The sequence below is a fragment of the Melanostigma gelatinosum genome (genome assembly GCF_949748355.1).
Source record: "Melanostigma gelatinosum genome assembly, chromosome: 15".
Classification (NCBI taxonomy): domain Eukaryota; kingdom Metazoa; phylum Chordata; class Actinopteri; order Perciformes; family Zoarcidae; genus Melanostigma; species Melanostigma gelatinosum.
Window position 1 is genome coordinate 4,339,080 of NC_136648.1, and position 26,058 is coordinate 4,365,137.

The following is a 26,058-nucleotide window of genomic DNA, read 5'->3' on the forward strand; positions in this document are numbered from 1 at the left end:
GCAGTCCCCACGTCACACGTCTCACACACACACACACACACACACACCTCGCTCGCGCCTACATGCGAAGCGTTGATTGGCATTCCCTCTCAATGCAGTCGCACCACTGTGAGGGTGTGATCTCGCACGCGTTGCATTCATCGCGCTGTAATGCCGCTCAGGGTTTGCATGTTCGTTGGCACCACTTTGCCCGTTGTTGGCGTACCGCGCAGGTGCCGTTTGCCCGCCTATTCCCTTCCACTTCACAAGAATAAAGTGCACGCTTTGTTTCAATGTGGGGCGAAATGGAGAGAAATGGCAGGAGGGGTGGGAGGGAGAGGAGGGGAGGGCCGGGCCGGGCCTGTGCGAGGGGTGTGGTTGGGTATAAACCAGTGGACAGTGGCTTTTCTGTTGTTGTCCTGTTTTGAAGCCCTCTGTCTTGGCGTCCTTCACCCCTCCACTCCACTCTCTTTCTTTCTCCTCCGTCCACTCACGCTGCCCTCCACAGTGGGACTCTTCCTCGGCAGAGACTCCTGTCAGGTCCGCGGCATCAAGTCCTTTGGGAGCTCCGTTGAAGCCTGAAACCATGCTGACGTTTTTGGCGCTGGCGTCGGTTGTCCTCCTGGGAATAGGTAAAAAGAAAATCTTCTTTGAACTCTTTTTTAATTGAGTTTTATTTCATCCATTGAAAAAAAAAAGGGGAAGATCTAGAAATTATCTTTTCGCTGACGCGGGGTTAAAGGTGAAGTCGGGATGTGATGAAGAGGGCCTTTTCTGTGTTTTCTTCGTCAGCGCTTACCTGAAAACTGATGGACTTGATAATGAAAAGGGTCAACAGGCTTAAGAGGGAACGAATTGATCTTTCTCTGAAATGTAATATCTCCCGCTACACTGGCTCAACACGAAACTGGAGCACTTGAATTAATATCTTCACATTTGCTTATTGATTCAATTAAAAAGAAAAAGACATCGAGTCAGCTGTGGAGGACGTTGTTCATTCTCAGGTGCGTTATGTTGAGTGTTGTGCTCCTCTTATGTAGCAGGTGTGTCTCAGCTTGTAAAGAGGAATATGCCTTTCACAGGGGGGAGGGTGGGCGGAGCGTTTGCTCTCGAGCAGACGGCTTTCTGTGCTCACCCTCCTGTCACATATTTGTCCAAATTTTAATTGGAAACGTCAAGCGTGAGTTCATTGACAGGTTTTGCTGGCTGCAGCGGCGTTCGCTCAAGGACGCTGGCAGTGAGAGCCGTGAGCTCTCCTCCTCTCCTCTCCCCTCCTCTCTCCTCCTCTCCGGGTGCTGAAGGAGAGGCAGCTCAAAGCCCCGCGACACTTCAGTGTTTGCGTCAGTGTTGACGTAGCCGCGAGCGCACCGAGACGCGCGGCGACCCGTTCACACGATCCGAGTGAAAGTGAACAATACAAAAGAAAACCACCCTGTTGGAGTGGCAGGTCTGTGCAGCTCCCAGGGCCCTTTGGTGGTTGTTTGAGATGCCGAGGGAAGTAAAATATTGATTTTGCGGCCAAAACCAAATTAACATCGATCATTAGATATTATTCAAGCATAAACAGCGCACACGATTAAGCCAACGTAATCCACATGAATGGAGAAAATGATGTTCCCCTTTGACTTTCAGAGACGAGCACCAATATTCCAGTAATAATCCAAATATTTACTGAGTGCATGTGTGAATCAATGGTGGGTCTGACACCACTAAACGTGCAGTTTAACTGTGTGTGTGTGTGTGTGCATACCTAAGTATTTGGGGATTTATTTGGCAGATTTCAGGGAGAAAAGTAATATAATAATGCCTCATCATCACATATGGGGTATACATGAATGTAAAGACTTAAGAAGGAATGCCAGTGTATTCAGATCAAACGTATATCAGAACAAGGATAAATGTCCATCAGTGTGTTTTTTTTGTCCGCTCATGTCGACAACCGTGCACGGATGCTCTTGTTTGTTCACAAACTTGCTTTCTTCCAACAAAAAGCTTCTGCAGTTTGCAATTATAATCACTTTGTGCCGCAAATTCTAGTCCAGACTATGCAGAATACATGAAATGTTGAACTAAAAACAGGAGCGCGAGTGTTTGAATCTGGCTGCGGCGTGTTTATTTGTGTCTCCCAGTGCCCGAGCAGTCCCAGGCCATCGTGATTTACACCGGCTGGGAGCGCCACGCCCTGCTGGGCTCCGACGTCCGGCTGTCCTGCTCCTTCTTCTCCTGGCGCTGGACCTCGGAGGACGTCACCTTCTCCTGGACGTACAGGCCCGATGGCTCCCGGGACAGCATCTCTGTAAGGCACAGATTCACACGCACAGACGCCGGCTTATTGATAACGTGGTACTTAACAGATGCCTCGTCCTGCAAAGAAAAGAATACGCAACAGTGAAGCCACCTGTAGCAATCGCTAAATCTCGATGAAATCAGACGCATCCACTTTAAAGCTGCACTTGATGAGATTGTCACGGAGCAAACTTAATGTAAGCTCCTCAAAAAGTTCATGTTTAAGCTCATTGTTTTTGTTTTTACAGCCCGCGGCTTATCTTGTGTCACTCATTTCTCTACCCGCCTCATATGTCTGTCTGTTTTCATGGTGCATTTGTCCTTTTTAAAATGTCGTGTTTGGTTCCTGGCGTGTTCACATCATGTTAAAAGGATGTGCGTGATTCCGCTGGAGGGTGCAGACTGACCCCTGACCCCTGACCCCTGCTCACCCCAGTTGTGCCACTCGGCCTATTTCCCTTAAAATCAATTCGTCATCTCTTCAGACCTTTGGTCGGACTGGCCGTCGTTCACAACTTGTCAATACGAGTGTTGATAATCCTGACTTTCGGAACAACACTAAAACAATATTTTTTCCGTCAACTCACTTTTATAAATATAACGTTTCACATATTGTTTTTCCATCATTAGTGTTGGATTAAGTCTAAACTCAAGCAGCCAGTGAACTTATTTCATAACGATGTTTTATATTTACATGATATCAAATGAGTGTAATGTGAAAGCTGTTGCTCTTCATGTCACAGAGGATCATCATGTCACCAGCTGCAACAAGTGTTTTCGCTCATCGTTTTGGTTTTCCAGCCCGTGACTTCACTGCTGTGCGTCTCTCTTTGTGCTCTCAGCTTCAGTTTCAGCTGCACAAAGACTCTTTCTTTCATCACGATCCTGTGCATGACTTTAAAATACGAATCACTGCAGGCTGCAGCAACCTATGAGCCTCCAGAACAGAAGCAACATTGACCTAAAATGCAAAACTGCTTCAAGATAGCGACCACAGAATCACACACATTAAATGCGTGCCATATATTCACAATGCTCGCTCTGTCCTGCTGCAGATCTTCCACTACACCAGCGGCATGGCCTACGTGGACAACAAGGGCCCCTTCAGGGACCGCGTGGAGTTTGTGGGGAACCCGGGCCGCCGTGACGGCTCCATCCTGATCAAGAACCTGGACCACAACGACAACGGCACCTTCACCTGCGACGCCAAGAACCCCCCTGACATCGTGGGCCGGCCCTCCAGCGTCCGCCTGCTGGTCTTTGAGAAGGGTGAGATGGGAGTGAGGGGGGAGGAGGAGGGGGGGAGGAGGGGGGGAGGAGGAGGGGGTTTCCTCAGCAAAATCAAATTCCCCGGGATGTAAAGTCTAATTCCCGCATTGTCTTACATCTGTGTCTGCTCATTAGCTTTCCACTGAGCCCATATGGCATATTTTGGTGAGTTTTCCTCATCAGAAGCCAACTGTTCTCAATTGTTGTCATCATTCCAAACTGTGAAATGAATCCCACTTTGCGCTGTGCATCAGAGTAAAGCGAGTGCTGCGCTCAGACCGGTCGGCGCTCAGAACTCCTCGCACCGGTCCCGTGAAATGGAATCAATTGCAACTGTATCTCTTTCTCCCTTTCACTTCTTTTCTCCCCCTCCTGCTTGCCTCCTCTTCCCCATTTCCCCTCCCCCACCATGACTCCTTACTCGCACCTTTTGTTCTACCTTTCCTCCCCTCCTCTTCCTCCTCTGTGTCTCTACTGCACTTGTATACTTCACTTTCATTCAACCTTTATTTGACCTTTCCTCTCCTTGTCTATTTTGCTTTAATCTCTCGTTCCTTTTCCGTCTGACTTTGTTCCTCGTCTTCCTCTACGGTCCATGTCCTCGCTCTTATGACATCTTCTTCCCGTCCCTCTGAACACTCCCAACCTCTCTTTGTCACTTCCTCCTCTTCACCCTCTGCTCTACCTTCTAACGCCCCCTCCTCTTTCTCCTCTCCCCCCCCCCCCCCCCACAGTGCCCATCCAGGCCGGCGTGATCACGGGGGCCATCATCGGGGTGGTGCTGGGCCTGCTGGTGCTCGTCGTGGTCATCTACTACCTGATGAGGTTCCTGGTGGCGCGCCGCGTCTTCAGCCTCAGTGTCAGGTCAGTGCCCGGCCCGTGGCCGGCGGCGCTCTGCCAGTCGGTCTTGTGCCAGGGACGGGAGATGAGGCCGGAGCCCATCCCTGGCACCGACACCTGCGTGGCCAAGCTGGCATAGCCGCCATTCTCGTTTAGTTAGGTGTTCCAGGTTGAGATTGGAAGTTAGTCGGCTGGAAAGAGACGGATAATGATCTCTCATTTAGATTTAATCCAAAAAATAAAGCATACGTCCAAAGCGAGATGATTAAAAGTAGTGAAGCGAAAGATCCAGAGTGGATAATCCACCCGATCATGAAGGTGATGGGATCCATCATCTTGCTTATACCTTTCCAATCTTCTGAGATCTTAACGCGTCTCGTGCCTGGGGACTGTGTTGGAGACGGGGGGGCCAGTAGATTAAGTCGATGTTGTGATGGCTGCCAGGCAATGCTGCCCCGTGACCACTGGAGGGAGAGATAGATTCGACATCCTGACATTGTCTTTCTTTTGTCCCCTCCAGCAAACATGGCAAGAAAAAGAAAGAGGGATCACAGCAGAGACAGGCAAGTTCTCTCCGCTCCCTTCCTGAACCCATCCCCTCTTCTTCCTCCTCCTCCTCCTCCGTCTCCTTTTCCTTGACAGCTCCATCACATGTACACCTCCATCCGACACATTCGGGCACTGAATACTAAAACGACGTCCTTTTTTGGAGCGATTACAATAATTCAGCGTTAGCCACGTGCTGTCAGAAGGAATATTCATCCCTTCTGTTGCAGAGCAGCCACTCTGTCTCTCTCTCTCTCTCTCTCTCTCTCGCTCTCTCTCTCTCTCTCTCTCTCTCCCTCTTCCTCTTCCTCTTCCTCTTCCTGGTGGCCCTCACCCCTCCTTCGGCTCCCTCAGGGGGGCCAAACATCGCGGCGCGAGTAAACAGCCACGGGGCACTGTGAAATGGCCGAGCGATGCTGTTGCTCGTGTTGAACGGGGGTGTGATTTGCTCGCAGTGGGGAGAAGGACGGGAGCTGCTGATTTCGCTCACCGGGAGTCAAATTGCGGGGGTGTATATGATCGACTGCACGCCTTTGCCTGCTGATAATGGAGGAAAAAAGAGGGACAAAAAGGAAGTCAAGGGATTTGGGTTCCAGGCGTTTTCCCTGAATCAAAAAAATCTTTGAAATGAGAGACAGAAGATCAGAGGCGTTTTTTGTGACGGCGTGTCATTTAGCCGCCGGTACGAGCTCATGGTACGAGCGCTCCTGGCACAGACCCAGAGGGCGACACCGGCGAGGGGCCAACCCTTCCCTCCGGCCTCCAAGAAGTGCGTTCAGTCGCATCTTCCTCCCTCTTCCTCCCCCCCCCCCCCCTGTCTCCTTCTTTCATTTTTACTGTCGTGTGACTGTCGGGTTAGTCTGGAGCTGCAGACAGTTGCTCTCAGGTGCCTGCGGTGGGTGACGGTGCATATATGAATAAATAACTCGCCGCCAAAAGGACACTGGGATATTTGACAATGTTGTCATTTACAGTTACTCCTCCTGCGAGTCGTGGAAGAACAATCTTCCATCTGAGCTCACACTGCCTTATTTTATGAGTATCCTTTTTATTTATTCATCTTTTACCCTCGGAGCTGATTCCTCCCTTGTACTGTAGCTTCGCCGCACACCGAGGGCTCATAAGTGGTTGTTTGATCAAATAGCTCGTATTAGGAGGCTCTGCTGACACGAGACTATTTTTTATTTTTTTGTATCAGCCTCACCACCTCCGTTACTTTCAGCTTGCTGGGCTTGCACTACAAACCTCCTGTGCGTGAGGGAGGGAGGGAGAGGGGGAGACAGAGAGACAAAGGAACCGTGTGGTGTGTGCTACTCCCCATTAGGTGGAGTTGTGGGAGAGGAGTTCACCCCCGCAGCCACACACACACACACACATTCGGAAGCTCACACACACACACTGTACTGGAATGATAATTGAGTGCACTCTGTATCGATCAGAGCTCACACACACACACACACACAAGCCACCCATTCTTCTTTCCATCCCCCGATTGCCTCCCCTCCCTTCCCTACCTTACTTCATTATACTTCCACTCCCTCCTTGGCTCTCTCATTCACATTCCTTTTGTCCCGTCCCCAGTATCCCTCCCCCTCTTCAGTCGCATCCTCCTCCTCCTCCTCCTCCTCCTCCTCCTCCTCCTCCTCCTCCTCCTCCTCCTCCTCCTCCTCCTCTCCCTTCCTTGCTGACCATGAGAAGCATCTATCTGTCTGTAATTCCCCCTGTCCTCTTCCCTTTCTACTTCCCCTCCCTCACCCTCCTCCCCACCACCACCACATCACTCCCTTCCCAGTCTCTCCCTCCTCAGGTGTCCGGGGTTCTGATCAGCCCCGGTTCTGGACAGAAAATCACTACCTCTCACTCTTCATCCACCTCTCAATCTCCTCTGCTCGCCTGTCAGCGTCTCTCTTTAGTATGCAGCAGGGGACGCAGCCTCTTACCTTCCCAAACTACCTCCCCACCAGTCCCTCCTGTTTTTGCCACTGTACACTCCTTTTGAAGTGTGTGCAGCCCCTGATGGGGGGGGGGGGGGGGGGGGGCTCTGCACTCTGCCTAAGCAGGAGGAGCTCGAGTGTGTTTACAAGGCAAGGCAGCCCCGTCATTAGCGTGGGGAGCTCTGCAGCGACTGAGCCTACCGTGGGATGCATAACGGTAAAGAATCGGATGATGTATGAGAGGACGGGAGTGTGAGCGACGGTAATGACACCGGATGGGCTGCGCAGCGGCCGCCGTGCGAGCCGGATGCTCGCCGCGCCGTGCGCCTGGGCTGCCGTCTTATCGGAGCGCGTGCTGCTTTGGCTCAGCGCGTGATTAAAGATGATGCGTGTTCTAATGCAATCAGTGGGGGGTTATTAGTGGAGGCTTCAGTGGCTGGGAGCAGCCTCGAGCGTGCTTTCCACCATTGACTAACCTGATGTGTCTCCAAGCGTGTGTCTCCGTTGTCACACTTTAAAACAGTGTACTGGTTTCATTAGGCCCCATCAGAGTAGTATCGCGCACTTATGATGCTTTTCAACAGGTTAACTCGCAGGTTAACGCGCTGGAATACAGCTGCTGTAACGTTAAGTGTTACCTTGACCTTATCGCCACTCTGTGCTGTCCTCCCTGATGGATTTGTTGTGCTCAAATGAAGCTCTACTTTACTTCCTTCCTCCTCCCCGTCATCGATTTCTTCTTAGAGATGTTTTTGGACGTTGCATGGACAATATACAGAATGAGTGGGAGTGAATGGGTGACTTCTATAAGAACAAGTAAGATGTACGGAGGCTGAATGTGGCCCTTCAGGTCCATCACCATGGCTACTGCAAAATGCTCGATAACGGATTATTATTATTCCACTGTCATCTTTAATTAATCACTAAATATCCCATTTATATGATTTGTGAACTAATAATTCACGTGCAGGTATCGTTCCCCTCTCTGGACGGGACGGGTCGCGGTTAGTGAAGTGCAGCTTTCGTTTTCATGTCGACGTTGGCCTCAACGTTTTATCCCAGTGTGTTGACTCACAGGGCAGTCGGCATTGACAGCAGGTTGAAATGAGGCGAGTACAGAACGAGTCCAGACCAGACGCGGCGTCTTCCCGCATTGAGTCAGCTCTGCACGAAGACACAGGGAGGAGAGAAAAGCAAAGATGATCTGAATAATGCTGACACGATCGTTCCTACGAGGTTAAAGAGTCAACTCAAAGCGAGGGCGACTTCGCTTCAAGCGTGAAAACGGCCGTAGTGTTAAATCAGTAAACAGCCTTTTAATGACTTCATGCAACTCGTTACACACTGAAATATAGTAATTCAAATCACGTTCAAACAACAATTAAAATGGAACCTAGTTGTCTAAAACTCACTTTTTAAGCCAAAGTTATGAACTGTTTTAAAATGTTTTCATACAAATTGCTTCATCGTCAAATCCAAATAAGAGCCCAATGTGGTATACTGTGTGTGTGTGTGTGTGTGTGTGTGTGTGTGTGTGTGTGTGTGTGTGTGTGTGTGTGTGTGTGTGTGTGTGTGTGTGTGTGTGTGTGTGTGTGTGTGTGTGTGTGTGTGTGTGTGTGTGTGTGTGTTATTGATCAATTGTCACACAGGTGTCACAGGTGTATGGAGCCCGTCTGCCACTGTGTCCCATCCTAACGCATGGTTACCTGTTTTGTCCCTTACAGCTCTGGACACCGCCCCCCCTCACTTGCTACCCCCTCCCCTAAAAGGACTGTCTCTCTACCTCCTCACCCCTTTCCGTCTCCCTCTCTCTCTCTCTGCATGTCCTCCTAAATGTGTTTTTTTTCTGTCCTCTTCACACAGCTCCACCTGCTAACTCCATCTCTCATCCTCTCATCTCTAACGCACCCATCTCACCCCTCCTTCCCTCCGTCCTCGGCCCCCAACCCTCTCTCTATCCCCCCCCCGCCCACGCTCCTTTCCTCCTGAAGTGACTCTCCTTCCCTGTTCTCCCCCCGACCCCCTCTCCCACCTCCCCCCACAGGGCCCCGTGCCTCCCGCCGACCCCTCCAAGGTGAAGGCGGCCGCCTCGGAAAAGAAGAAGCAGGAGTCACGCAAGGATAAGAAATAGGATGCGGGGTCGGGTTGGAGCGGGCTCGCCAGCCGCCTGCTTCAGCCCGTCCACCTGGCGGTGTTCAAGGCCCAGCCCAAGCAGCAGCAGCAGAGAACCGTAGCCAGGAAGACGGAGGGGGAGGAGGGAGGAGGGGAGGAGGGCCGGGTGCTGATGACCATCGAGCTGGAGCTGACCCGCAAAAATGGGGAGGAGAGGCCCGGCGGCGAGGGAGGGATAGGGAGGTCCAAACCGCTTGGCTTCCTCTCCCGCCTCGCTAACCGGCTCACGTTCAAAGAATGAAACAACTGGGAGGCAGGGGGAGAGGGGGGAGGAGGGAGGGAGCCGGGAAAAGTCTACCGCTGAGACAGCAGAACCACAAACCTACTACGCACCCACCGCACCGGCAACCTGAGGCCCTGAATAACTGAGTCAAATCATATCTGCTCCTGCCACAGGCCGACGACTGCAGACGCAGCTCTGCGGGCCGAGATCTGAGATGTCGTGATAATCTCCTACACCAGCCGGCACCCCGAGTACTTTTGTCAGGTCATAAGATGCCATTTGAAGCGAGACCCTGTAGACGGCTGGGTTTGATAACAAAATCTAAAAAAAGCTGCTCCCCGGGTTTTGCCTTTCTGGTTTCATTGTGATCCTATCCGCCGCCGCAGAAAAAAGAAAAGCTTTCTCCAAGTGCGTCCGATACGCATCACGAATCCCAGGCTGCGGGGACAAGCCAATTTGCTTTTCCGTAGGCGACGTGTCAGACTCTTAACTTTCTCCCTCCACACTGATCTCCATTCTTTTTCCTTTCCAACCCCATCTCTTCCTCTTTCACCGTGAATTTCCTGTCTTTCTTGTTAATTCAAATTACAGAAGTGATTTATATGCTAACTGCTCTATCCTCTTTCTCTTCCTCTCTCTCTTCCCTTCCCTCTTTTTCTTCTTTCCTTCTCTCTCTCTCTCCTGTAGATAAAGGTCTGACTTCTCCATGACTGTCTCCACTCCTCTAGTCTGCTCCCTCCTATTCTGCCCAGCCTGATGCGACCCCCATTATTTCCCATTATCGCTACTCTTTCAACACACCACTCGCTGTAAGAATAGTCCGACTCTCTCGGTGGCAACAACGTCAAATTATATTTTACTACGGCTGATTGGAGATCCCCGTATGCACTCATTGGGCAAACTGTAAAACTGTTCAAACCCCTAACAACGCACATAACGTCCTTAAGAGGAACCCAAAAGAATCGCCTGAATCCCCCCCCCCCCCCTTAATGTTTACGACTCAATCGCACTGAGTGCACTCTGGACTTCAGATAGAGAGAAGGGGGAGACGGAGGGGAGAGTGATAGTGAGAGAGAAATATGATTCCTGCTCTCGGCGTCTGTCGGCGTAGATGGAGGTTCGGGCCCTCGAGCTTCGGGCCCTCGAGCTTCGGGGGTGATTCAATCCTCTCACATTTGAGCTAATGGAGGTTGTCGCTGTGTAAAGGGGCCTATTTCTGGCACTATAAGAGCGCACGGCCTCACTGTAACAGCTGCACATTTTTCTGCTAACAGAGGGAGGGAGGGGAGGAAAAGAATGACAGAGGTGATCAGGAAAGAGGGGGGAGGGGGGGGGGGGCTTTTGACTCGACGGCCGGCGACTGACGACCTGGAATGACGTCACGGGCCTCGGGAGCCTGACTAAGAGGGGGCTTACCAGCAGGAGGTCTCTGCTCGCAGTTATTTTAGGGCCAGTTAATCCGCTCGCACGTTCCTCCTCTCCAACCCAGGGCTAATTATTTTAACACGCACTGGTAACAGGATATCTCTCTCTCTCTCTCCATCTTCCTCTCTCCTCCCTCCCCCTGCTGTCGTCACGCCCTTGTTGTTCACTTCTTTCATCTCTGCTCCCATCTTGGGATTCATCTCCCTCCCTCCGTAGCCCCTTGTTTCCTTCTCTCCGTCTTCTTTATCTCCTCCTCTTCCCGTCGTTTATAGTCTAGACTCTGCAACTGCATTATTCCCCCCACAGGGAGAAAAAAAGGGCCTCTACACAATCCACTCCACTCTTTAAGCCTCTCCTTATCTGACTGGCAGGCCTACAGCTCAATGCTCTGCTCCTCTCTCCGCTCTCTTCTGTCCTCCTCGTCCTTCTTCTCTCTTTCAAACCCGATGACGGACATCTCTCTCCTCCCTACGGATTGCCCAATGATCGACGAACGCCCTCTCGCTTGTCCTTCAAAAGGCCTCCCCCCCCCACACACCCAAAAGGCATGTCCCCAGCCGGCCCGCCTTCCCCTTCTTCCTCTGACCCTCTACTGTGTTGTTTCTGCTGGTTTCGAATGCCACAGCGCCGTCCTCTGCCCGGCACTGGCAAAGGACGGAAAACACACGGGCCGAAATCCGCCTCTCGTTCTCACTGAAGACGCCAAACAGAAACTTATAATCTAGCTAGCTCTCTTCCGGTCGCAAATACGAGGCGTGTTTTATGTATATGTGTGTCTAGTTACGAGTGCTAAAAGTGAGATTTGATACAAAGCAAACAACAACAACAGTATGTCACCCTAAGTAAAGCAAATAGCGTTTTCTGAGACATTTTTTACACGTGTACGAGAAAACACGTGGAGAACATGTTTATCGAGGCAGGGAGGAAATGTAATTGTATTCGATGGAATATGTCATTATATTTCTGACCTCGTGTGTTATGGAAGGTACTGTGTGGCTGTCTCTCTGGTGTACGTTTTATTTCCGAGACGATGGGAAAAGCGAAGTTGTCGTGCGGTGTCGGAGAGAAGATGAAGGGTATAGATAAGGGTTTTGGTTAGCCTCCGATTCAGCGCGATGTGGCTGGGGAGTGAGGAGGAAAACAATATGTAAGGGGGGGAGGAAGGTGCTTGCTGTGGGAGATAGCTTTGGAGGAGGAAGAGACTTATCTGGCGCGTTAAACCAAGCCAAAAATCCATATGTAACACCACAGATAGAGTCGGCTCTTCTCCCAGAGCGTTCTTTTAAAGGTGCTCCTTCCCCCAACCCCCGAGCCAAAGACGGATTGCGATCTGCGTGCTTGATATGCAGGGTGGATAGTGTAGACTTGAATGTTCCTTTAAAATTCATAACCGCAATGGAGGTGCTAGAATCCACATATGTATAACTGGAGGTCTGTTTCACTCGTCGCTGTTTAGCTGTCCAGTCACATGGATTGGTTCAGAATGTTTTTCTTCTTTTGCAGCAAAGCCACACAGACACCTGACATGAGACAAACAGCATTAAAATGCCTTTAAAAAAAATGTTTTATATGTATCATGAACTGTATTAGTCAACGTTGCACAATAACCCTCCTTGATTTGAAACGACTGCCGCTTCTTACATTTTTTTTTTTTTTTTTTACATTTATTTTAATGCTTGTGATAATTCCAGAGCACTAACAACTTTTGATGACTGTGTATAATGTGTTGTAAAGAGAACGTAAATAAAAAATGAAAGCCCCAAGCGAGGCTGTTGTCAACAGAAGACAAAGTAAACCCAGCTGGAGATGTCTGCAGTCTACTTTCTTTCACTTCTAGCATTGTGTACATCTGCCACGAATGCCTCTGCAGAGATGAACTTTTATGAACTTTTCATAAGAAAGTCCTCCTAAAAATGAGATGTCCACCATTTAAAATATTTGAATGCTCTGATGAGGCTCTAGCCTTGTTAGCTATCTAAAGACATTTGCATGCAATAAGAACGTTATAGATGAGTTCGTCTGGAGGTTTTTATTGCTGAACAATGACCTTTTTAAATTCAAAAAGGAATTCTGTTTTGATACTAAACTTTGAAACATTTGCTTCATGGCAGCAGGTGAGGAGTAAAATGGTTTCACCTCACCGTGCCCTTTGTTACCCAAAAAATAATGACGATGAACTGAAAATAAATGCTCGGTGACCATTTACAACCTTTTCACATTTTACAGGGTCACAAAATGAGGTGTAATTCCGAACGGCCTAATTGTTTCTGACTTAATGGGCAGGCTGGGTTCAGAGAGCAAACGTAACCTTTACAGAAAGGCTCCGCTTCAAATGCAGACAGTTACACTCGCAGCACAACCACACAGTCTTTAACTGGGGACCAGTGAAACTGCTCATCTGCGGCACCTGAATGACTGACTGAGGGGGTGAAGGCGTGCCTGTGTCTCCTGTGATGCCACCACTTGGAGTCACTGAAGTCAGACATGTTCAAATCCTAAACTTAGGGACTTTGGAGTTACACTGTGTAGAATGTATGTGATTATAGCACCTTTTTTTTAAGAAATAGTTAGGTTAAACATTTGCTTTCTTGCTGAGAGTCGGACGAGAAGACTGATATCGCTCTTGTGTGTGTGTGTGTGTGTGTGTTAAGCTTAGCTTAGCACTGGAGTCAGTAAGCCTGATTCCCGCCAAAGTCCAAAAATATGCCTTGCAAAGCTCACTAATTAGCATACTGGATTTTCTTTCTTTGTCTTACACACAAAGAGGAAGGTACAAATGATCACTTGTGGCTTTAAAAGGGAGATATGTAGCAATATCTTGACAAACAACAGCCGCAGACTGCCCAGAGTCTCATCGTTGTCGCCTGGCAACAGCAAATAACTCCCCCCTAAAACCACAACATTTTAAATCTCTGCATCTGTACAAATTAAAATAGAAAGGTGCACTCAGACGTTCTGAAACAATCAAGATGTTCTTTCAGAAAGTGTGAGTCGGCGTCAACAAGAAGTTCTTGATCATCATAAAAGCACTAAAGGTTTGGGCTGATGGGTCCAGTAGCTCTGCAACGTTACTCCTGGAAGAGATGTAAACTAAAGGAGACTGCAGCCAATTGGTGCATCTGCTGTATGTGCTGCACAGATATTTACGCTGCATTCAATTTGAACTGGGAAGTCTGAATTTCCCAGTCGTACATTTTAAACGAGAACTCCACTTGAGTTTCGGACGAACTCTCCCAAAACCTTGACCACAAAATCCAAGATGGCTACCCGGTAAAAAAACAAATCTGTTGTAATATGCTGTTTATTATCACTTCCGTCTTACTCGCGTCCGTTCTGCCCAACTCCCCTCTGTTAACATGCTGCGTCGTTATCAACCCATATTGCTAATAATAGCTAACCTGGCTGGAACAAATCCCTATTTTTAAACGTGGTCGTGACGTCATTGGCAGCTCCTTATGGTTTTTGAGGTTATCAGCTCGTTTGACTTTGGTAATTTAACCATCAAAATGTTTATCGGTGACATGTTACGATATGTTGACACGGGACAAGTTGTAAAGAGTCGTATGACGGCAGCAAACGTTGGTGACGTCAGTTGCACAACAATGTCCAGAGTTAGCTAACATCAGCCACCATAAGCTAACGTTACATCACAAATAACACCAGACCATGTACACTAAGTAGTTTAGTGTACTGAAGAGTGTACTTTATTGCTTATTGCTGAGTAGGAATGTGTTATTTCCTCTTTTAATATTTTACATTGATATAAGTTAAAGGCATATTAGCGTATTAGCTTTCTCCCTCTCTTGCGCCTTGACCCATTGAGGTTACATGACCTGTTTAATTACTTCTCTGGTTTCTGTTATATTTACATTTTTTCTTATCTCTGTGAAATAAGACACTTTGCATTTTACACCAAGGACATATGCTAAACTCAAGGGATAAGAACGGTGAAATAAGGAAACAAACATGTCCTTGAAAAAAAGAAGAAACCTTTAGTGGGAGAATCCTTGAAAAGGAGACACGACAGTGGCTCATATACATACATCAGAGAACAGAGCTCATGCAGGATTATGTGGGAAGAGGGATATAAACTCTAAAAGCAGTTCGCAACAAGGCATTTGGTATTATCTGACACGGGATCCTTCGCTGCATCTGTTGTGTGGGCGCAGCGTTTGATGACCTGCCTTATGTTCTAAATATGTTGGACTTTAAGCTAATCGCTGACTACAAGTCCCTTTGAATTCAAGCAGCAGAAAGTTCATCTTTGACTATGAATTAGGAAATTATAAAACTGGATTTATTGGCAGAACAGAGGATTCGGTCTGTGCTCAGAATCAGCTGAATGCCTCCTTCACATTGCTCAAGGGCTAACGTCGGTCCCTCGTTATCAGATTTGTTATAAATACTGTATGTTATGCAGAGTGCAAGGTTTCATTTGTTGTGTTGACGGCAGTGATTGATGGGATGTTTTTCTCTGTGGAACCCTGTGTGTGTGTTGTGAGGGGGGTGGGGAAGATATTGAGCAGGTGCAGGTACAAACCCAGAAATTCCCACTGTGTGAGAGTATGTGTTTGGTGGTGGCGGGGGGGGGGGGGGGGCCTGGATGCAGAGAGGCCCTCGGGATAGGAGTGTAGTAGTGGGGAGTTGCATGGCTCAGGTTACCCAGACAGGAGGGAGCAAGTAGTGAGGGAACGAGGGGGGGGTGCCAGGCCCAAAAAAAGCCACCAATGTCTTCCACACGTGGGGGCGGGAGGCCTCAGCTGTGGTGTGTGTGTGTGTGTGAGAGGGGGGGGGCGCTGTCCTTCACATTGTAACCTGCCGACGTCTGGACATCCAGCATGGGCAGAGGGGTAAGTTCTTTTCATTTAAAGCAAACTTACAGAAATAGTCTGTTTTATTACTCTCAGACTTTTGCTTCCTGTTGTAAAGTGAATGGATGAACGTGACTCAGTTTGTGTCCCTGCTGTGGCGTTTATACAGCAACAGCCATATGGCGTGGACATGCATCATGGAAAACTACTGAGATTTCTAAACGCGTCTGCGGGGCTGGAATTCTCACAATGCTGCTGTGTTTTTTTTTAAAGACAGTAACATCTCAGGATGATAGCTTTTCTCCTCAATGGGTTTTGTTCCCGGCTTGCTGTTTATTTGGGTAATTACATAATTTTGGTTTTATTCTCTCCATCAGGCCCATTCCATTTAGCTTTATGGTAGGACAGGCTGGTAATCTTCCTCGCGCACAGTGGGGGGAAATTGCTATGCCAGACACATTTCAGGCACTCCACCGGCTCTGTGCTCCCTCTTTGGCTCTTTTTGATTACTTTTTCACTGTGTCACTCGCTCACGCTCCCCTCTCGGTCGCTCCGTGGATCCCTCCTTCACCGACATGCACACGTGCTGTTAAGAGGAGACTGACAGCAGCAGATGATTTCCATGATGCACCATTCTTCCAACACACACACTCTCTCTCTCTCTCTCGCTCTCGCTCTCTCTCTCTCTCTCTCTCGTTCTCTCTCTCGTTCTCTCTCTCTCTCTCGCTCTCTCTCGCTCTCTCGCTCTCTCTCTCTCTCTCTCGTTCTCTCTCGCTCTCTCGCTCTCTCTCTCTCTCTCTCTCTCTCTCGCTCTCTCTCTCTCGCTCTCTCTCTCTCTCTCTCTCTCTCTCTCTCTCTCTCTCTCTCTCTCTCTCTCTCTCTCGCTCTCTTTCTCTCTCTCTCTCTCTCTCTCTCTCTCTCTCGCTCTCTCTCTCTCTCTCTCTCTCTCTGGCTCGCAGAAAATGAGGAACTCCCACTACGAGAAAAATGTTTTTCCCCCCATATTCAGTGGATGGTTTGCAAACAGTGCCAAGAGATTGAAATGAACCAAGTCCATTGTGGCTGTGAATGTAAATAGGCAGGCACAATGTGGCTACAAGCATGTGGCTTCTCCCACTTATGTTTTGTATAGGTTCGGGATGATAGCCTACAGACCTGATGTATGGAAATCTCTCCTCCCCCCCCCCTCTCTCTCCCCAGAATGGTGCCGAGAGTGGAGGGAAGAAGAAGAGGAAGGAGAGGAACTTGGAAGAGCTGAAGAAGGAAGTGTCCTTGGTAAGAAAAACAAGCTGTCACTGCTCCAGCCCACACTCACTCTGCACGGTGATTGATTCCATCGCTGCTGCTCCCAAATTATGTGACGCCAAAGACACCGGGTTCAACAAGGCTTTAAATGAAAACACTGGCCCGTAAACAAAAAGGCAATCCGACCTGCTTAGTGTAGTCAGTGCTAGATGAGTTCCAAGCCCGCCTGTCCCCTCCTATCTGTTCTACCACCCTCTGGCTTCTCGTCTTTGTACTTTGAAAGATACTGAATAATTTGTGGGCCACCAGCAGCGTGGCGCAGGGTTTTTGTCTTGTGCAGAGCTGTATCTCTTTGAGGCGCTGTCAAAACGCAGCCAAGGCATGCCCATGAAAACTGGGGTATGTTTTGCTGCCTGCGCTCTCTCTGATAAAGCAGCGCTTGCCAATTATCAAGTTGGCCTGTGACTGATTAAAGGAAGAAATAATAAAAGGATGCTTTCAACACTTAGGAGTAGTTTTGGGATGAAGTGATGTGTTTCGCTGTCCTCAGTCTGCTTCATGTACTTCTTCAGCTAGTGATTTCCCACATTTTCCCTCCAGAAATCCGTTAAACAACCGCCAGACAATGGCTGATCGATATTGTGTGTAGGGACATATAAATAAAGCTTAACTAGCACTGATTGCGACCAAATCGCTTGCAGCTACATTTTCAATGTGGTCCTCTGAGGCGATCCTGTTGGCGAAGAAATTGATGGATTTCTCCCTCTCTTATGGGGGAGGGAAGAAAGTATAGCCCTTCAACCTGTGAAGCTGACACCCTCCTGACAGCTGGTAGCTGGAATTTTTTGTCACTACTGTACCAAACTCCATTTTAGCTGCACCGGAAATATCTCAGCATTTGGCCAGTTTGCACAGGAATAACAATACGATGAACCCCAGAAAAACAGCATACGTCGCTGAGCTCTCCGTGTTTCATCGTGAAAAACGGTGTTTCACAGATTTCAAGGGGTCACATTTTTACCTCTGGAGAACAGACATTTTGCTCACCTCTAGTTCAGAGCTGCTTGGAAATGCAGAGGGAGTGGCCATCACTGTTTGACCTCTTTGATCTGACATGGGGAATGAATCATAGATATATATATATATATATATACAGCCCCTGGATCCATGTCAGAAACAGAGAATAAAGTATTTCTGCAGTAAGATGGAGAAGTGTTACGCGTCAGTGCTATATGTGACATTGGTCGGTTATTAAAATTCCCTTTACAGCCGCAGCCACGCGGCCTCGGTTCACCCAACATTGAACGCATAACTGTGAAGTCATATGTACAGTTTCCCTTTGATGATGTGTCAAAGACAAATTCCCTAAATGTTTTTAAAGGGCACTTGACATGACGCCGTTTCTGTTTCCTGCTTCTGTTCCCTGACAGCACAAGTTGGAAAATAATCTCTTTTTTTTTTCCCCTCCTGCAGGACGACCACAAAATAACTCTGGATGATCTGGGGAAACGCTATGGAGTGGACCTCTCGCAGGTAACGACACACAAGCGGTCTCATTTACACAAAGAGCTGCTGTAACATCCCCCCACGGAGATCTCTGCTCGTCTGTACCGGCGGGCAGCATCCAAACTGAGACCAAACATTACGTTGGTCAAGTTGGATCCACCACAGCGTCCCCAGCTCACCTTGCGCCTCATTCATCTTTAATCACACACACACACGCACACGCACACACACACACACACACACACACACACACACACACACACACACACACACACACACACACACACACACACCTTATCTTTTTGAGATAAGTATTTGAAAAAAAAAAGAAGATGAGGTGCTCAACAATATCGCCGGCTGTAAAAATGTCAAACACTTGCTGGATAAAGAGCCAATTTGTGTTTTCCCCCCCGAATATAATTCAATTATAGTATTTCAGGTACTTACATGGATTTTCTTCAAATCAGACCGTGACACTATTAGGTATAAAATAGTGACATTTAAAAAAAAAACAAGGTTTATCCAACAGTTTAAAGACATTGAACCTCAGACGAGGAGAGTGACCCGCTTTATTGTACTCGTGGTGTTAAACAGGCCAGGCAGGAATACTTGATGTTCTGCAACTGTAAAATTGCTTTTTAAGCCGTGGTGAAAATGGGGTCGTTGTGCTGTAAAAAGATTCACAGCGCATGGAAAGAAATAACAATAATAGACATTCAGTCCTGAAAATGACTCCCCCCTCAGGGCCTGACCAACGCCAGAGCTTTGGAGATTCTGGCCAGGGACGGTCCAAACTGCCTGACCCCTCCCCCCACCACCCCGGAGTGGGTCAAGTTCTGCCGTCAGCTGTTCGGCGGTTTCTCCATCCTGCTCTGGATCGGTGCCGTCCTCTGCTTCCTGGCCTACACCATCCAGGTGGCCACGGAGGACGAGGCGCCCAATGACAACGTGAGTGTCTGCTTGTAAAACATGCATATGCACTTACATATTAATCACACACGGGGAGCGCTGCAGGTACACAGAGACGGCTACGGTTACAATACAGGTACAGGGGAGACAAATGAAGACACACCTGTGTGCATCATTACACTGTGTTTACATAGAGATACATAGGCAGGCAGAATATCTGCTGGTTAAAGGTCCTGTCTGTTACACATCCAGCTCCCCTCCGACCCACTATACGTTGTCTTTTTTGTCACTTTTTATCCTACGTCACTCGCTCTCACTACATGGAGTAAAATGACACACAAAAAGCAAGAATGCCGTTGCTATTGCACGCTTAATGGTGTAAATTGCCGAGTAGTTCATACGCCGTTTGGTGAGATCGGGCTGTTTATGCTTATAGATGGGTTCAGGATCATCATATTGGTACTAGTATATTTTCAACATCAAAATATACATAACCATATGCTAAATATATGCTAAAATTACATTAAAAATGAAGAAATCAATATTTAAATGCAATGCACTGTGCTCTAATGTTCTGCATATTATCAAACAAAACTCTTTATGTTCCTCTGAATCAAGGGACGGATTTGAGTTATTCAAGTCGGCCATTGTCAGTTCCTGGGTTGCTGGTATATCTTGATTCATCTCTTGATATTGGCATTTAGGTTGTAGATCAATTTCTCCAATTTCTCTTCCATTTAAGGAGCATCTTTAGAAACCAAAAATATTAGTATAGCATTTTCTTTGCACTGTCTAGCTTAGCTGCTAAAATACAGTGAAGGTGTGAACACCGCATATTGTACGTGCCAATTTCTGAATAACATTAAATAGACTGAGGAGCGTTTCAGCTCAGCGGGCCTCTTCATAAGTAAATAAATAATGTCGCCTGTGTAATATTGGCTCCTAAGAAAGATTAATCTTCCAAGATAAACAAATCTGAAATAAAATATTTGTTGTTAATTATATTTTCTTTGGAGGCGTGAACAAAAACAGAGTTTTCTGAAATGATAACATCATATGATCATAAAAGACAATTACACTGAATGTCAAGAAATGGTAAGTCATTTCAAAGCCCTACACATATTGAAACACACACTTACTGTACATATTAATGCGCTAACTTAAAGGGGAACTAGCCTGGGTCCTAATCCCCCATGCTGTTGTGACTAATGGGGACATGAAGTTTGGAAATTGTCCAGTATTGAGCTGCGATTTAGTTCCTCACCGTCAATATTCTTATTTTTGACATGTGACAGGCTCAGCTTGTTGTTAGAACTGTCCAGAACATTATGCAAAGCACCCGACAGAGATATAAAACTTCTTCTCGTCACCTTTCGCTTTCTTTTTTGTGCCCGGTGCTGTGCTTAGCTTGATACGTTTTTACTTCTCATGCATACTGCAGCTGCCATTAAAAAGTGTGCCGCTGTTGCATGCAGTATGCATTACATTGGCCACTACTACTTTCTCATAACATGGCACCGTGAACTTGCATACTGTGACCAGATGTAGCATCCTGGTACTTTTAGCATACTGAAATTGACATAATATGTATTGGGACATTGGGCAAACTAAATGGTTGGTTAGACACAATAACAAATAGACCGAAGGTAAAGAAAAACGTTTTCTTTTTCTGTCCTTTCCATAATGCCTGAGCCTGTCGGAGGCAGAAACAAGCTCTTTTAGTGGACGTACGTTGATGCTGAGGAGTTATTACATTGCAGCTCGTTTAACGGCCGTCTGCAGCACTCGAGTTCAATACTGGACCAATTTAAAAGAAAATGTTGTCTCCATTAGTCACTAAGACACAAAAACATGGGGAAAAAAGGGTCCAGGTTGAAAAATAGTGAAGTTACCCTTTACAATAAATCCTAAATCTAATCTTAACTCAAAGGTTAGGAGTCCAGAAGGTGTCATAATACTTCATTGTGGTGACTTTCCTTACCTTTCTGTTCCTGTGGGGAGATTTTTTTTTTGAATATGACCTTTACTTAACCACGATGGCCTCTCGAGAGCTTACTCTCCTTCTCCGAGAGTCCTGGCCAAAATGGCAACGCAATTAGGTCACTTGAGCCAGCACAGAGCCGTCATTCACGGAAGGAAACAGAGTGAAGGAAGACAAGCGAAAAGACACCATCAAACGTAAGGTCGTTAAAATAGCCATCCAGCCATACTGCACTTTATGTGTCTGAATCATTATGCAATTATCATCCAGCGCTCTCCCAACCCCAGACAGCATTAAAGCCTTGCATAATATACAGTAACATACAGTAGGCTGACACGCACATGCGCACGTGGTAACTTTAATCTCCCCCTGTTTAATCTCCACGTTCAGTACAGAGTGTGTACAGCTGGATGCTCTGCTGCTTCAAAAAGCCCCGACTGCCTGCAGATTTGGCACTTTGAGCCTTTGCATAATGTAGAAGCAGTTATTTAAGAGGAAAATCCACCCTAACAGGGCTGCACACATCGCTGTTGAACTTAATTTTTGCATTATATTGATGGATTTATTGAGCCAAAAGATTGCGTTGTCTTTCCTCGGGGTGAGAAAACGTTTTCCCTTCCCCAGGCCGCTGAAAGCACAGCTGAATTTACATAATTTACTCCCATATTTTAGAATTTATGCTTGCAATCTGGAAATGACACGTTGATTATTTCAATCCTTTTTAAACTGTAGTAGATTCAAACGTGTCACCTGCCGGGACAGATGTCGAACCTACAATTCTGTGCAGCTATGTGAGCAAGTGTCTCCCGAAGTGAGGAGACACAAGAGAGCTGAGCTCCAATCTGAAGAAAAAACTAAACGTGCAAAGACACACAACCAGGAGCTGCAAACCGAACGCTGAGCTGGAAGCAAATGTCGTAAACACCGACAAAACATTCTGTTGTCGCTGTCAAACGAAAGCAGCACTTTCTAAAACAGGATCTTTTCAAGGTTTCAGGATTTCATAATCCAGGAGTCCAGGACGTAGCGTACGGTGCACCAGCTGGCAGACGCTTTCATACAAAGTGGCTGCCTGTCTGGTTCGCATCAATGAGAGCCGCACCAAGAACAGCTCTTTTCAACTGGTACTGAATGTATTCGCAGAGAATAAACACCAGAATAAATGTTCCTCGCTTTCTGCAGAGCCGGGCTCCAGCCCAGAAAGCATCTCTTGGTGGTCCCGCGGATCAGAGTCTCAGTTCTGGGTTTTCTGGGTTTTGGGAGATGTTCACTTGGACTAACCGTCCAAGATGACAGGAATAGAACACAGAGAGTTCAGCTCTAGGAAGGCTTCTCCTTTTAAATCTCCCACTCAGACTGAGAGCTTCCCCAGGTTTTCTCTTCGCTATTCTCTTGCAGTCTGCATTTAATAAGGTTTTGCCGTTTTAAAACCGTTTCCAGGTTTGTAAACCCCCTTTTCCTACGCTTAAACACGCCTTCCATGAACCTAACTAAGTCGATAATGACACCGACTCCCCCCCCCCTATGTTCCAGTTGTATCTGGGCGTGGTGCTGTCTGCCGTGGTCATCATCACCGGCTGTTTCTCCTACTTCCAAGAGGCCAAGAGCTCCCGAATCATGGACTCCTTCAAGAAAATGGTGCCACAGGTAAGATGATGCGTCTGGTGTTTGGTGTAATCGCACAGCTTTCTGAGTCAATAAGCCGTCCCTCAAGTAGGGCTTACACACTCATCTGAGTGGAAACCTAATAAGCTTGCACAAAGGAAGAATACATGTTTGATCCAACTTCGGATTGCGAGTGTGTTTGTATAAAAACTCCCCTCGCGTTATCCACCGCGAGCACTTCGATTGCCTAATTCTTTAATCTATTTCGGCTCTTTTCACTCCCTCCTTGTCTCCTTTTCCACGACCTGTCTTTTCCCGCTCTTTTTCCTTTTCATCTCTGCATCTCTTCCTTTCGCGTACCTCAACACCCTCTGGCGTGTTATCGCTCTTCTCCCTCTGACTAAATCCTCCCTCTGTTCCCAAACTCTCTCGCTCTCTCTTCCCCACGCTCCCTCTCCTCTCCCTTTCCCTTTTTCTCCATGCCAGCAAGCGTTGGTGATCCGGGAGGGGGAGAAGATGCAGATCAATGCTGAGCTTGTGGTGCAGGGAGATGTGGTGGAGATCAAAGGCGGAGACCGCATCCCAGCTGACCTTCGAGTGATCTCCTCCAGCGGGTGCAAGGTAGAGGAGGGGTGCTGGGCTCAGCCCGGGGAGCCTGCAGGTCTCAGTGGGATAACTGACTTGGGTCTTTCTATACTCTAATTTTACTCAATTACTGTTTGTCATGTTCACCATCTTAAGTTAGTGCGTGAGCATGCTAACATTTGCTAATTAGCACAAAAACAAAGGACAGCTGAGGCCGATGGGAATATCTTTGGACCTTTGGATAGCAAAGTGGATCCAGTGGCTACTTGTCTTCTTTTGATTTGGGGTTTCAAAGGTGCAATGTGTAAGATCTGGCCCCATGCTCCAAACAAATAGGAGGCGCTGGATGCTAGTTGCTACAGCTAACCGTTAACTGAAGGTTCCGTCCTCCCGACACTTTTAATTCAATCGAATTAACAAACTGTCAACACGTACACGGACACTTTACCTTCAACGTGACTGACAGTCCCTCGGTGCAGCTCTACTTCTTTGACCTCTCATGAGATCCGGCCGGGCGCTACAGTGACTCACTGTCGCCTCTCGAGGGATGTAAGTGGTATCACAAGAGAGGACAGGCCGGCGCTAGCTGGTTAGCGTGATCATTTCGTTGTCGATATCGCTGCAACAAGATACTTTGACGTCTTTGACGTGATGCCAACACTGTAACCTCTTCACCTTCTGTCGATTATATGAGTTCTCTTTTTGAACGTTTTCAACAAAAAAATTGTACACATTGCACCTTTAAAAAAATAACTGAGTGAAGCAGAATTCTCTTCATACTCATGAGGTAGGGCGTTCTGTTCCATACATTTATACCTTTTGATATTTCAATATTAAACTCAATTTGTTTCAGTGCTTACTGGTGAAATGTCTCCAATATGTCACACTTTCAGCTCGAGTTTATTGCTCTGGATTCTGAAGCAGTGAGATACGACTGGTAATTAATTGTCTGTCTCCACCTGTAGAGGACTGCAGGAAAAATAACCAGGAAACGGTTTTGATATGACACGCGTGTTGCACTTGTCGCTGATGAGTGCCGCCGCTCTCATTCCCACCCTGTCAGTTTTAACACTCCCCCCTCTCGTGTTACATCCCTCAGTCTCAGAGGATAACACCGTTACTCTCCTCCTTTCTCCCCCATCCCTCTGAAGGTGGACAACTCGTCTCTGACGGGAGAGTCGGAGCCTCAGACTCGCTCTCCAGAGTTCACCAACGAAAATCCTCTGGAGACCCGCAACATCTGTTTCTACTCCACCAACTGTGTCGAGGGTCAGTATCGGCCACATCACATTTTTTTTGCCATCTGGAGATCAACTTAGTTTTGGCCTTTTCGACCAAACAAGAGTGTGTTTCCCTCCATCCTACAGTCGTGTGCTGGCATTAGATTCTGAATGCATTTGAACCGATGGGGATTTCATTTGTTTTATTGGTTGCTATCGATCATCGAAGGGTAATGCAGGAAGCATTTCAATGGCATTTTCACATTACAATCTGCAACATCATCCAGTTTTAATCTGAATTTAAAAACCAACCACAAGCTCCGTTTAGATGTTCAGGAGCTTTCAATCATATCGCACCACCTTCATCAGCAGATGCCATGACCTGTTGTCATGGCAACAGGTCAAGTTTCCATTTTTTTCTGAGCACTTTAACGACTTCTTGTCTGTGTTGACTTAATATCTAAGATTCAGGATTTAATTGCAACCTATCTCTAAATCTTAAATATGTGGATCAGTCATGAAAAGTATTTATGTGTTATAATCCCCGTAAATTCTGCTGAGCTCTGTAGATCACATTATTTGTATTTTACGTGAGTCCGTTTCTGTCCTCACTCACTCACTCAGTCCGGCATGTGATCGACCATCAATCACTGGCCAGCGTCTGTAATTCTCCTCCATCCATCACCACTCTTTATGCGGCCCATCACCTCCCTATCAGCCAGCTGATGGCTGGACATTTGTTAAAAGAGCTCTCTTCAACAAAATAGAATAGACATCATTTAAAAAAAGTAAGACATCTACCAGACTGTGACAAACGGTGTTTTTAACTGACGCTTGTGTCCAGAGAGACTCACAGTGAGTCGCCGCTCCCCTCTCAGGTACGGCCCATGGCCTCGTGATATTCACCGGGGACCGGACGGTGATGGGTCGCATCGCCACGCTGGCGTCGGAGCTCGAGGTCCGCCGTACGCCCATCAACATAGAGATCGAGCATTTCATCCACATCATCACGGGCGTGGCCGTCTTCCTGGGCGTGAGCTTCTTCATCCTGTCAGTCATCCTGGGCTACACCTGGCTGGAGGGCGTCATCTTCCTCATTGGCATCATCGTGGCGAACGTGCCTGAGGGACTGCTGGCTACTGTCACTGTGAGTCGTTTGTGTGTGTGTGTGTGTGTGTGTGTGTTTGTTCCTCGTTGTTATTAGAGAGGCTCATCATCGGACGTTTTTACTGATTTTCACCCCAAAAAAGATCTTAAAGGAGCACTTCACTTTCCAAATAACAAGGTCCCCTTGCAGCGAGGACAGGACAGGATCTGCTTCTGGGAATAGTGAACAGAACCACGGCTGAAAGACATAAACTGGCTGCTGTTACACAAACAAACAAAGGTTAAAGACGCTTTGTGTTGAAAATTGTCATCTTTGTTTCTCTCTAATTCGATTTTTACTTTGATAATTCGATTTTTCTAAATAAGCTTAAATGAGCAATGGTAATGAGTCATGTAACTAACAGCACGATTCATG

General features: G+C 47.4%; 2 protein-coding genes across 5 annotated transcripts in view; both read left to right on the forward strand.

Moving 5' to 3' along the window:
* The first annotated feature begins 405 nt into the window (after positions 1-405).
* mpz (myelin protein zero) lies at positions 406-12,474 on the forward strand. 4 transcript variants are annotated; one of them, XM_079285673.1, is made up of 7 exons: positions 406-611; positions 2,109-2,275; positions 3,321-3,534; positions 4,269-4,398; positions 4,895-4,937; positions 8,899-8,928; positions 9,937-12,474. In XM_079285673.1, exons 1-7 carry the CDS (start codon positions 566-568, stop codon positions 9,946-9,948), a joined length of 642 nt encoding a protein of 213 aa, XP_079141799.1. In that variant the 5' UTR covers positions 406-565; the 3' UTR covers positions 9,949-12,474. The 4 variants fall into 4 exon arrangements, with proteins under 4 accessions (XP_079141799.1, XP_079141798.1, XP_079141801.1 ...); XM_079285672.1 differs by having other exon boundaries at positions 8,899-12,474; XM_079285675.1 differs by lacking the exon at positions 8,899-8,928.
* A 2,966-nt stretch (positions 12,475-15,440) lies between these two features.
* The window catches only part of atp1a2a (ATPase Na+/K+ transporting subunit alpha 2a), a 34,888-nt gene continuing 24,270 nt past the window's right edge, over positions 15,441-26,058 (forward strand). Inside the window, exons 1-8 of the mRNA XM_079285662.1 lie at positions 15,441-15,524; positions 16,686-16,760; positions 18,204-18,263; positions 18,981-19,184; positions 22,660-22,773; positions 23,218-23,352; positions 24,468-24,585; positions 25,415-25,683. Coding sequence (XP_079141788.1) covers positions 15,513-15,524; positions 16,686-16,760; positions 18,204-18,263; positions 18,981-19,184; positions 22,660-22,773; positions 23,218-23,352; positions 24,468-24,585; positions 25,415-25,683 — 987 coding nt within the window. The 5' untranslated portion in view covers positions 15,441-15,512. The remainder of the gene's footprint in view (positions 15,525-16,685; positions 16,761-18,203; positions 18,264-18,980; positions 19,185-22,659; positions 22,774-23,217; positions 23,353-24,467; positions 24,586-25,414; positions 25,684-26,058) is intronic.